Source organism: Carcharodon carcharias, chromosome 20 (assembly GCF_017639515.1).
Source record: "Carcharodon carcharias isolate sCarCar2 chromosome 20, sCarCar2.pri, whole genome shotgun sequence".
NCBI classification, from domain to species: domain Eukaryota; kingdom Metazoa; phylum Chordata; class Chondrichthyes; order Lamniformes; family Lamnidae; genus Carcharodon; species Carcharodon carcharias.
The window spans coordinates 69,372,778-69,386,258 of record NC_054486.1 but is presented as its reverse complement, the minus strand read 5'-3'; the positions used below and the strand labels follow the sequence as shown (position 1 = coordinate 69,386,258).

Genomic DNA, 13,481 nt, shown 5'->3' with positions numbered 1-13,481 from the left:
ATATATAGCTATTTCTGGGATGTTACTTGTGTCCTCTATAGTGAAGACCGAAGCAAAATACCTGTTTAATTCATCCACCATCTCCATACTTTCCATCATCAGTTCTCTAGATGCACCCTCTATCGAACCAATGCTCACTTTATTATTTAAATATCTATAGAAATTCTTACTGTCCATCATTATATTAATAGCTAGCTTTCTCTCATACTCTAATCTTTCCCTCCTTATTAATCTATTTGTCATTCTTTGTTCTTTTATATTCTTTCCAATCTTCTGACCTGCGTAATTACATGCTTTTTCTTTAAATTTGATGCTGTCTTCAACTTGTTTTAGTTAACCACAGATGGTGGGCCCTCCCCTTGGAATTTTTCTTTCTCATTGGAATGTATATTTCCTGTGTACTCTGAAGTATCCCTTTATTTGTCTGCCCCTGATCTTCTATTGACCTATCCCTTAACCCCATTTGTCAGTTCACTTTAGCTAGCTCCGCATTCATGCCGTCTTAATTGCCCTTCTTTAAGTTTAAAATACTAGTTTTGGATACACTTGTTTCTCCCTGAAAATAAATATAAAATTCAATCATATTAGGATTGCTGCTAGCTAGGGGTGCCTTCAGTATGAGGTTATCAATTAATCCTACCTTGTTACTCAATATCAGGTCTAGTATAGCCTGCTTTCTGGTTGGCTCCAGAATGTGCTATTCTAAGAAAATATCCCGAAAATATTCTATGAACTCCTCATCTATGCTACCTTTGCCCATATAATTTTTCCAGTCTATATGTAGATTAAAATCCCCCATGATTATTGATGTACCTTTCTGGCAAGCTCCCATTATCTCTCCTTTTATATTCTGTTCTACCATATAGTTACAATTAGGTAGGAGTGGGAGGGAAGAAATAAACAAGAATAAACCAACACAGTGTAGAAATAAATAGGAAATCGAATTTTTGTTTGTTTAAATTTGTATTTAAAACGTTGCTTAAACCTCTTTCCTTTTCCAACTCATGCACTGAAGAGAGGGAGGATTTCTGCTGTTTATTTCGAGTGAAATTGTTTGTCTGTACATAAAGTGCATCTTTATGATTTTGCTATAAACAATAAATGGCAGAAACCTTTCCTCAGTTATTTCACATTCCATTAGAATTTTACAAGTGCAGAAAGCTTGATGAAAACTTATGAATACCAATTAATACTTTAGTTACACTTGATATATAACCTACTGGAAAATATAGACAGTCAAAACAAAAGGTTACCAAAGTTAGATGGCCCTGATGTGCTAAGCGGCTAAAATATTAAGCTTGGAAGTCTCACAAACTCCAAGGAATAATTATATTACAATTAACTTAATCACTATTTTGACTGACTTATTCTGTATGTAAAATGTACTTTTTGAATCGGAAACATACATTTTATCTGCAATAGTACTTATTTCTAGCATACAGTCACTTCAGTTTCACTTATTACATAAGATGCTTAATATACATGAAACTAAACATTGATAAAGAGTAAAGTAAAACATTTATTTTATAGTGACTTCAAGAAATGGGTGTGTTGTTATTTGTTTCATAAAATCAAAATTATTTTGGGAAGGCATTAATGATGCATTCCTCCTTAACATTCAACAGTAGACAAGCTCACAAATCACATACATTGTTTCCACAAATCACATAAAATCTGTTTTATCTTGGACGCTACCCAATCCATTTAACTTCCTGAGGAAATATTTTGAACTTTTTTTTTTGTCCTGATCTCCAGAGGAAGTTGGAGCAAAATTCACATTTGCATTCCATATTATACATTATGGACCAGTCACCTTAAATGGTGGAATTTTCCCATAGTTCAAGCAGTAGGAAATCATTGTATTCTTAGCATTTTCTTTATATTTGTTATTTTGATTCTTCTTAATCAGATTTTTCTTTTTTATTAATCTAATGTTAACTGTTTTATTACAAATATCAAGTACTGTCTTACTTTTCTGTTCAATTTTTTTTCAGTATTTTTCAAATTCTAATGAAATGAGGCAAAAGTAGCTCCTAACCTCTCATTTGCTTGAGACTTGATCGCTTTCTACAAATGTTCTCTAGTTTTGCAGTCTCAATTCAGTTTTTTTATTTCTTTGCCTTGCTCTACCACAGCTACCAGCTAAGGATTGACTGCATGTTACTATGTGAAGAGGCTACTGTTACCCTGCAATTGCTCCATCCAAGGGCAGAACTAATTAAAACTGCTTGTCAAGGTAGGTTCAGTGGTAAACATGGCACATCTGGGGTTAATATTTAAATTATAGAGTACAACAAGCATCTGAACAACGTGGTGGCTGATCAGAGGTTAGAAAGTTAATGCCATCATGCATATGAGTTGGTGCAGTATACTCCAGCATTGACTTCAAAATAGCACTACAGCTGCTTGTTGCCCATTCATGACCTTGTGCTCATCACTAACCTCAATTTGACGGATGCAAAATAGTATTCAAATAAAATACTGTACTCTCTTTCAAACATCACACATTTTAGATTTTGTTTCTAAGTAACTTCAAGACCATCATCTGCCTAGTTACCTTTTGTTTAGTAAGCATGACATTCTTTCAACTTAATCACCACATCTCTAATCAAAAGTAAACACTTAACATTTTGTTGCTATCATAAGCACTCTTAAAGGTAGATATGAATGTTTACTGAACAGAGATATGTGTTCATAGCAAAGTGGTTAGTGGTTGTTTGATGATGTCTTGTGTAATTACACAATGCCCTACTACATGACAAGAACTTGCATATATATAACGCATTTAATTTAGTAAAATATCACAAGATGCTGCACAGTATTGCTTATCAAACACCAAACCAAACTACATAAGAAAATATAGGGAAGGTGTCCAAAAGCTTGGTCAAAGAGCTGGTTTTTAGCGAGCATGTTAAAGGAGGAACGAGAGATGGGGACGATGAGATTTATAGAGCAAATTTTGGATCTTAATGCTGAGCCAGCTGAAGACAGGGCCACCACGGGCGCAGCAATGAAAATTAGCAATATGCATGAAACCAGCATAGGTGGAATGCAGAGATCTTGAAGGCTTGTAGGGCTGGAGGAGGTAATGGAAATGGGGTGACTTAAGGCCATGAAGGAATTTGAAAGCAAGGGTAAGAATTTCAAAATCTAAGCATTTTCTGATTGAGAGCTGACAAAGGTTAGTGAGTACAAGGCTTAAGAAGAATGATAAAGTCCAAACGAAAACCAATTTGCTAATTTAAAAAAAAAATTCTATAGAAGGTTTTGCACAATGGAGAATCATTATGTGACCTTTCAAAATCACCAGGTCAAATATAATCATCAAGTTAACATTAGCAGGATGAAGTATTTAAAATTGTTCTTTGCTTTTGAATAGATCTTCTTTCTGCTACAAGATTACCCCTCTTCTGTGACCTGATTCTTAAAATTGGAAACTTCCTTAACTATGTACGTATTCTGTGAACTATATAAAATCTACTGGTTTACACTGCGTCTTCCAGGAAGCTACTTTGCTTCGATTTAAATAAAATGAATTATTGGAAATAGATAATGAACTTGTTATTAGGCTGCACTGTTAATGATTGGTCTTTTTTTTAAATAAGTTTTGCAAAAATTCAATACTTTTTCCTTGTACACTATTTACAATAAACCAAAAAAACTCTAATTGTTGTGAAAGACAATTGCCCTGGAAGGTGTACAAAATTAGAAAAGATATCTCAGATGACATGGTGTGTAACAAATGTGTTTGCAGATAACTTTCATTGCATTTGTGTGTATATTTTAACATGTACTTTTATGGCTTTTTTTCTCAGGGCAGTCACACAGGCAATGCAGACGGCTTTAAAATAAACACTCTGCTAAAACTAACTGAAACGAAAGCAAACCAATCCCGGATCACATTGCTCCATCACATGATTGAGGTGACATCTGTCGTAATGACTCTGGTTACAGAACGTGTCTTTTAAAAAAGCCTTCGTAGTCTTGTTAATGTTAACAGCAAATCTTTATCAACTGCATGTAACTATATACATGTATACAGCAAAGGATACAGGCAAGGAGCCAGCTCCATGTCGCAGTCTTAATGTCTCTGGCCGGCACCACATTTGCCCTATCTCTATGGTCATGTGCCTTCTTTCATCACTGTGTGAGCGGTTCTGTACTCAGCCTCACATTAACCCTGTATATATCAGACCCTTCTACTATAGTATCTTTCACAACTGTATTTCTATTTTTTAATGTTGATTAATATCTGACTTAATTTTGTTTTCCAAATTTTCAAGGAGATTGAGGAATCCCATCCAGACCTTCTGAATCTTCCTGCTGACCTAGAAACCGTTTCAAAAGCAGGCGGGTAAGACAACCATTTGGATTATTCTTAATAGCTATGTAGCTTTTAACACTGCTGTTTTCTTAAATAGTGGCGAAGATGACTGTTTGTTTTATTAAACATAACTGTAAACCAACTCCTTTATACTGTCCTAAAGAATTGGATTTCACCAACAAGAACTGAACAGAGACAATTGCATAATATTATTGTAAAGTAAATTGATTGTTGATTCTCCAACACATTCATTGTTATTTGATTTTGCACATTTCTGCTAGAAAAATCTTGGAGCTACGATGTTTGAGGATAATTAAAGCACCTCCTTTGGGAATCAAAAATTTTGTTTAAAAGTGCAACTTTTGGGGCCTGGGAAGAAGGTCCAAGTTTAAATCTCATCCCACTAACATTTGCAGCTATCCATACCTGATAAATCTTGACATCATTTTTTCTTTACAAGTGTGCTTATTCCTCTCAATTACGATTTGACATCAAATTTGGAATGAATTTGACATCAAATTTGACAGCTTTGAGCGCACTATCAAATGCACTCAGTAGTCTGCATTGAAAAATACAAGGAAATTCATTACTTAAACTGAATGAATTCAGAGATTTTTCATTTAGTCCAAAAAATCATTCCACTATACAGAACATGCTTGACAACACCACCTGATCCCTATTAGTTTTTTAGTTCATTTTAGTCCTGGGGGTCTATACTTTCTACCACCCACCCCACAGATCTCGGGATCTAAAATTCTCCCCCTTCCCAATCTCATGGTCTAAACTCTCTCTAGCTGCCCTGTCCCTCCAGTCTCCAAACTCTTTCCCGCTGCCCCCACCCCATGCCCTCTCCCTCCAGTCTCTGGGCCTTGTGCCTCGCCAACCACCCGCTCTCAGACTTCTCCGATCCCCTGGAGAGGGAAAGTGGGAGGGGGACAAAGTGGCAAGGCAAGGGGGAGAAAGTTAGTGGGGGGAAAGAGTGGCGGAGAGAAGGGGAGGGGGGAAATAGTGATGGGGAAATGGAGAGGAGGGCAGGGGCAAAGGGGAGAGGGGAAGAAGGAGAGGAGAATATGAGGGGGGAGGGAGAGGAGAGCTAGAGAGGGGACCTGAGGAAGAGGAACTACTGCAACCTGGGGGGAAGGGGGGCCAATGGGGTGTTTTTATTCTGGTTTGCTTTACTTTGATAAGTCTAAAACTCCAAAAGACTGAAAGACCTTCCTGCCAGGATTTTCTGGTCCCACCAGTGGTGGGCCCTACCACTGCCAGGACCAGAAAATCCCACCTTCCATTTCAGACACCCAGGCCAAATTTATCCCATAGGCATCAGGATCCCAACACCAGTGTTAAATAGGGGTCTGAAGCCTGTATTGTGGGGAAAATGGGCCGTGATTTTCCCTGAATCTTTAAAACCCATTAAACCTCTTTGACCAAGCTTTTGGTGATATGAATTAATGATGCTTTATGTTGGCTCACCCTACCTGAAAAATTTGACTTTTGAAAATTTGGGGGAGGCAGAGTGGGGGTGGAGGTGGGATTGCAGGGGGTGTGGTGTAGTGGTGGAAGAAAATTTCTCCAGGTTGGGGGATTTGGGGCAATGGAAGAAAATTGTTTGGGGTGGAGGGATGTTTGCTGGTGGGGGATAAAATTGTTCCAGGGAAGTAGGGGTTAATTGGGAGGGAACAGCTGCAATCCAGGGTGGGGGGTGGTGGGTGTTGGTGGGCAGGCAGGATGTGGCGCATGAGTTAAAGGTTATGAAGAAAAGCATAAGTGCCTCATCAATACAGGGTCTGGTTTTTCCAAAGTTAGCTTAGTTTTATGATGTTTGAAGCTATTGAAATTCAGAAATATGTAAAACTGGGGGGTGCTGATGGCGTAGTGGCATTGTCGCTGGACTAGTAATCCAGAGACCCAGGTAATACTCTGGGGACCTGGGTTCAAATTCTGCCATGGCAGATGTGGAATTTGAATTCAATAAAAAATCTGGAATTAAAAGTCTAATGAAGACCATGAAACCATTGTTGATTGTTGTAAAAACCCATTTGGTTCACTAAAGTCACTTAGGGGAGGAAATCTAATGTCCTTATCTGGTTTGGCCTACATGTGATTCCAGACCCACAGCAATGACACTTAAATGCTCTCTGAAATGGCTGAGCAAGCCACTCAGTTGTAACAAACCGCTACAAAGACACAAAAAAGGAATGAAACCGGGCAGACGCCCGGCATGGACCTAGGCACTGCAAATGACAACGGCAATCACAGCCCTGTCGACCCTGCGAAGTTCTTCTTACTGACATCTGGAGGCTAGTGCCAAAATTGGGAGAGCTGTCTCACAGACTAGTCAAGCAACAGCCTGAAGTAGTCATTCTTACAAAACCATACCTTTACAGATAATGTCCTAGACTCCACCATCACCATCCCTGGATATGTCCTATCCCACCGGCAGGACAGACCCAGCAGAGGTGGTGGCACAGTGGTATACAGTCAGGAGGGAGTTGCCCTGGGAGTCCTCAACATTGACTCCGGACCTATCAGGTCAAACATGGGCAAGGAAACCTCCTGCTGATTACCACCTACCGCCCTCCCTCAGTTGATGCAACAATGCTCCTCCATGTTGAACATCACTTGGAGGAAGCACTGAGGGTGGCAAGGGAGCAGAATGTACTCTGGGTGGGGGACTCTAAAGTCCATCAGCAAGAGTGGCTCAGTAGCACCACCACTGACCGGGCAGGCCGAGTCCTAAATGATATAGCTGCTAAACTGGTTCTGCGGCGGGTGGCGAGAGAACCAATAAGAGGGAAAAACATACTTGACCTCATCCTCACCAACCTGCCTGCTGCATATGCATCCGTCCATGACAGTATCAGTAGGAGTGACCACCACACAGTCATTGTGGAGATGAAGTCCCGCCTTCACATTGAGGATACCCTCCATTGTGTTGTGCGGCACTACGACCATGCTAAATGGGATAGATTTTGAAAAGATCTAGCAACTCGAGACTGGGCATCCATGCGGCGCCGTGGGCCATCAGCAGCAGCAGAATTGTACTTGAACACAATCTGTAACCTCATGGCCTGGCATATCCCCCACTCTACCATTACCATCAAGCCAGAGGATCAACCCTGGTTCAATGAAGAGTGCAGGAGGACATGCCAGGAGCAGCACCAGGCATAGCTAAAAATGAGGTGTCAACCTGGTGAAGCTATAAAACAGGACTACTTGCGTGCCAGACAGTGTAAGCAGCAAGTGGTAGACAGAGCTAAGCGATCCCACAACCAACGGATCGGATCTAAGCTCTGCAGTCCAGCCACATCCAGTCATGAATGGTGGTGGACAGTTAAACAACTCACTTAAGGAGGAGGCTCCATAAATATCCCCATCCTCAATGATGGAGGAGCCCAGCACATCAGTACAAAAGATAAGACTGAAGCGTTTACAACAATCTGCAGCCAGAAGTGCCAAGTGGATGATCCATCTTGGCTTCCTCTGGAGGTCCCCAGCATCACAGATGCCAGTCTACAGCCAATTCAATTCACTCCACATGATATCAAGAAACGGCAGAAGGCACTGGATAGTGCAAAGGGTATGGACCCTGACAATATTCTGGCAATAGTACTGAAGACTTGTGCTCCAAAACTTACCACACCTCTAGCCAGGCTGTTCCAGTACAGCTACAACATTGGTATCTACCCAGCTATATGGAAAATTACCCAGGTATGTCCTGTACACAAAAAGCAGGACAAATCCAACCCGGCCAATTACTGCCCCCAATCAGTTTACTCTCGATCATCAGTAAAGTAATGGAAGGGGTCATCAACAGTGCTACCAAGTGGCACTTGCTTTACAATGACCTGTGCACTGGTGCCCAGTGTGGGTTCCACCAGAGCCACTCAGCTCCTGACCCCAGCCTTCGTTCAAACATGGACAAAAGAGCTGAATTCCTGAGGTGAGGTGAGAGTGACTGCCCTTGACATCAAGGCAGCATTTGACCGAAAGTGGCATCCAGGAGCCCTTGCAAAAATGGAGTCAATGGGAATCAGGGGGAAAACTCTCCGCTGGTTGGAGTCCTACCTAGCACAAAGGAAGATGGTTGTGGTTGTTGGAGGTCAGTCATCTGAACTCCAAGACATCACTGCAGGAGTTCCTCGGAGTAGTGTCCTAGGCCCAACCATCTTCAGCTGCTTCATCAATGAGCTTCCTTCCATCATAAAGTCAGAAGTGTGGATGTTCGCTGATGATTGCACAATGTTCAGCACCATTCGCGACTCATCAGATACTGAAGCAGTCCATGTCTAAATGCAGCAAGACCTGGACAATATCCAGGCTTGGGCTGACAAGTGGTAAGTAATGTTCGCGCCACACAAGTGTCAGGCAATGATCATCTCCAACAGGAGAGAATCCAATCATTGCCCCTTGATGTTCAATGGCATTACCATCACTATCAACATCCTGGGGGTTACGATTGACCAGAAACTGAACTGGACTAGCCATATAAATGCTTTGGCTACAAGAGCAGGTCAGAGGCTAGGAATCGTGCGACAAGTAACTCACCTCCTGACTCCTCAAACCCTGTCCACCATCTGCAAGGCACAAGTCAAAAATGTGATGGAATACTTTCCCACTTGCCTGGATGAGTGCAGCTCCTACAACATTGAAGAAGCTGGACACCATCCAGGACAAAGCAGTCCGCTTGATTGGCACCACATCCACAAACATTCACTCCCTCCACCACCGACACACAGAAGCAGCAGTGTGTACCATCTACAAGATGCACTGCAGGAATTCACCAAGGCTCTTTAGACAGCACCTTCCAAACCCACGACCACTATCACCTGGAAGGGCAGCAGATACATGGGAACACCACCACCTTCAAGTTCCCCTCCAAGTCACCCACTATCCTGACTTTGATATATATATTGCCGTTCCTTCATTGTTGCTGGGTCAAAATCCTGGAACTCCCTTCCTAACAGCACTGTGGGTGTACCTACACCAGATGGACTGCAGCAGTTCAAGAAGGCAGCTCACCACCACCTCCTCAAGGACAACTAGGGATGGGCAATAAATGCTGGCCCAGCTAACGAAGCCCACACCCCATGAATGAATGAATAAATAAATAAATAAACTCTGATCATTTTTGGAGCCTGAATGCTTAAGTGATGTTGCCAATCGCAAATGTTTGAGCCCTGTCATTTGGGACAATTGATGACTTTGTCAGTTAAGATACTTGCAATGTTAGATGATAGCTAGTTGATTGCTTCTGAGTGCAATTGATGCCAAAGGATAGCTAGATGATTGCTTTTTGAGATCAAATGAATGCTGTTGAACGCAAATGATGTTCAGCTTTTCAAGTAGGGATAGTCTACAAGAGAAACGAGGCCTGCCAGGATCCTCTGGCTGACTAAGGAAAAATTGACTCCTTACAGCTTGTGTTTCTCCAAGCATGTCACCAAAGAGTAGAATCTAGACTGTCTTCTAGAAATAGGGCTAGAGTAAGAGAGAACCAAAAGGAAGATCAACTGAGATGAATCAGTTGCCAAGACTGCTATTTTGAAATATATGCCATGCATTGCCTTTCCCTTTCTATCTTTCCCCATCCTGCAACTTGCTGCTTTAGTTCTCAACCATCCCCACTATATTTATAACTTGGAGACTATGTTTACTGACAGCCTGAGTGTGGACTCGCTTCAGTCGGATGCAATCAACCTCTTGGAACGTCTCAAGATGATTGGTGGTAAAGTCAAATCATCTATGGATGATGTAAAAATACAGTTTGACAAACCTATCCAGGCAAGTAAAACAGTGAATGTAAATGATTTGAGTATTTAAGCTGTCTATTGTGAAATTTTAATTATTTAAAATTATTATTTCAGGAAAGTTTATCTGAAACAAAAAAATTGAAGGAACATCTGGAAGATATTGAGTTAGAGAGGAAGAAACTGGCTGAGTACTTTTGTGATGATGTTAGTAAATTGTCACTGGAGGAACTATTTCTAACCATTAAAACCTTCAGAGATTGTTTCCTCAAAGCAATGAAGGTAATTCATCATAACTTTAGTATACAGCGTAATATCTTTTATATGTTTTATGTTGAAGACCTTAATTTCAGGTATTGTAAATTTATTCCTCACAGTAAACTCTAAAACTGTGACAAAAAGAATACTTTTATAATCTAAGAATTTTTTTGTAGCTGCAACTATAAATAGCAGATGTTTTATGACGTTAGCTAGATACTTTAAATGTTCTACATGACTTGGTATGTAGAAAAAATGTATATGGTGCATAATGTTTTTTCTATTTAATCCTCTTTTCTATGATGCTCCTCCACTTAAAGTCCTGAAAATTGGCTCTTTTCTATGGTATGGTTGTACAACCACCGCAACCATGAGTGGCCATTATTCGTGATTGAACTTCTGCTGAATTTTGCCATACTGCATTGTGCATCATATTTTGAACTTAATACTATCTCAACCCAACATAGCACATGCACACTTACAGCAGATATCTCTGAATAGCAATCAGGAATGTAAGTTGGCTGGTTTTGCTTGAGTTCTCTTCTCAAACCAAGGGCTGATGAGCCCCAGCTAGATTGAGTAGCCTGATACAGGCCAAGATAGGAATTGGGACCTTTCTATTCTATGTAACTCATCCATTCATTGGAAATTTGTTTGGCCTTCAGAGGAACATAGTTGGGTTTATAAAAGACTCAGTAAATATTTTATTGAAGCTCAACTTTTGAAATTCTGCCTCACGTGTTTAAACATCCTTATGCTACCAATATTTAAAGGACTAAAGCGTTCATGTTTCCTCCTTCATTCTGTTGAGGGCTAATGTTTTATTGGACTATTTAGGGTAGCACTGGGTCTCCCAGTGTCACCAGGACAGAAATCAATATCAGTTTGAGGAGGGCAGTACTAATATATAATGAGGTCTGGTCAAACTAAAAGAAGCATCAAAATGGTTATAACAGAGGAGGCCGTTCAACATTGTTTTTGTACTTCCTGACTCTGTTTATAAAGCTCAAATCACATATACCTTTTCAACCACTTTCTCAACCTGCCCTACTCCTTCAAAGATTTGTGCACATTTTTTTGTCTTATGGGAATCGCTGGCTAGGCCAGCAGCTATTGCCCATCTGTAATTGTCTTTGAGAAGGTGGTGGTGAGCTACTTCTTTGAACTGTTGCAGTCCATCTGGTGTAGGTACATCCACAGTGCCATGAGGAAGAGAGTTCCAGGATTTTGACCCAGTGACAGTGAAGGAAGTTCCAAGTCAGGATGTTGTGTGGCTTGGAGGGGAACTTACAGGTGGTGGTGTTCCCATGCATCTGCTGTCCCCTTGTCCTTCCAGGCGATAACGGTCATGGGTTTGGAAAGTGATGTCGAAGGGGCCTTGGTGAGTTCCTGCAGTGCATCTTGTAGATGGTACACACTGATGCTACTGTGCGGTGGTGCTGGGGGGAGTAAACGTTTAAGGTGGTGGATAGGATGCCAATCAAGTGGACTGCTTTCTCCGGGATGGTGTCGAGCTTCTTGAGTGTTGTTGGAGCTGCGCTCATCCTGGCAAGTGGGGAGTATTCTACCGCATTCCTGGATTGTGCCTTGTAGATGGTGGATGGGTTTTGGGGAGGCAGGAGTTGGGTTACTCACCACAGAATTTGCAGCCTCTGACCTGCTCTTGTAGCCACAGTATTTAAATAGCTAGTCCAGTTCAATTTCAATATGCATATACTGCCAGGTCCTCCTCCTACACCCCCTTTAGAATTGTACCATTTATTTCATATTGCCTCTCCTCATTCTTCCTACTCAAAATGTATCATTTCACACTACTCTGCATTAGATTGCGTCTGTCATGTGTCCAGCCATTCTATTCCAGCCATTCTTTCAGCCTGTCTATGTTCTCTTGAGGTCTATCACTATTCTCCTCACAGTTCACCACGCTTTTAAGGTTTGTGTCATTTGCAAATTTTGAAATTGTGCCCCTAACACCCAAGTCTAAGTCATTAACATTGATCTAGATCAAAAAAAACAGAGGGCCTAGTTCCAACCCTGGGGAACCTTGCTGTATGATTTATTCCAGTCTGAAAAACAACTCTTCTCTACTACTCTCTGCTTCCTGCCATTCGGCCAACTTAGTATCCGTGCTGCCACTATACCTTTTATCCCTCGGGCTTCAGCTTTGCTGACAAACCAGTGATGTGGCACTTTATCAAGTGCTTTTTGGGGCTGGGTTATATGCTGAGGGCAGGCTGCCCCCACCCCAGCATTAAAGTCAGGGGCAAGCCCACCTCTGCTTGACCAGTTCACCCCACTTTCATTTTTAGGGCAGTGGCCCTTTATTTAGTGTGAGGCAGGACTTTCATCTCCAGGCGGGCAACCCGCCTCATGGAGCTGCTGACCACTCGGAGACCAGCAGCTTTACAGCATCACCCAAGACTGGTGGACACTGCCAGTATTGCAGGAGGCCTAAGAGGAAGAGCAACCATGGAGGAGCCAGAAGCCAGGTAAGTCTGGGATCTCGCCCGGGCTGGGTTGATAGGCCTGGCGAGGGGCAGTCGGGGACATGTTGGACAGGGCGGGATTGGAGCATGAACATATGGAGGGGTTGGTCAAACCTTTCCAGCTGCAGGTTGCTCGTTAAATCAGCGCTGTGGCAGGATGAGACCCTTAAGTGGACATTAATTGCACACTTAGGGGCCTCAATTGGGCTACGGATATACAATTGGCGCTGGAGTGGGCAGGCAGCAGGCATGCTGTTGATGGTGCTCACACACCCTAATTCACAGGCCCACCCACCTGTTTTCTAGCCTGTAAAACTCAGTCCTTGGAAGTCCATTTGTGTCCATGTGCACCATATCACCTGTATTGCCCTCATTAACCCTCTCTGATACTTCATGAAGAGGCTCAATCAAATTAGTTAAATAAGTTACCCCTTAAATTCATGCTGTCTTTCCTTATTAATCCACACTTGTCCAAATATTAATTTTGTCCTGTTATATTGGCCTGGATTTTCCCACTTCTCCCTTGACGGGCATCATTGTGGGCTGGATGGGAAAATTTGGAGAGGCCACTCTCCAAATGTTCCCATACCACTCGCAATGCCTGTATCTTGTTGGGGGGGCTGGAAAATCCTGTCCTTCGTTTCTAAAAGCTTTCCCACCAGT

At 41.8% G+C, this 13,481-nt stretch overlaps 1 protein-coding gene across 3 annotated transcripts in view; it reads left to right on the top strand.

Moving 5' to 3' along the window:
- Positions 1 to 13,481, top strand: part of LOC121292802 (inverted formin-2-like) — a 76,273-nt gene that overhangs the window by 49,282 nt on the left and 13,510 nt on the right. For all 3 annotated transcript variants that reach the window (XM_041215216.1, XM_041215215.1, XM_041215217.1), the window contains exons 13-18: positions 2,136 to 2,236; positions 3,380 to 3,450; positions 3,816 to 3,923; positions 4,284 to 4,354; positions 9,988 to 10,108; positions 10,192 to 10,356. In XM_041215216.1, the coding sequence (XP_041071150.1) occupies positions 2,136 to 2,236; positions 3,380 to 3,450; positions 3,816 to 3,923; positions 4,284 to 4,354; positions 9,988 to 10,108; positions 10,192 to 10,356 (637 nt within the window). The remainder of the gene's footprint in view (positions 1 to 2,135; positions 2,237 to 3,379; positions 3,451 to 3,815; positions 3,924 to 4,283; positions 4,355 to 9,987; positions 10,109 to 10,191; positions 10,357 to 13,481) is intronic.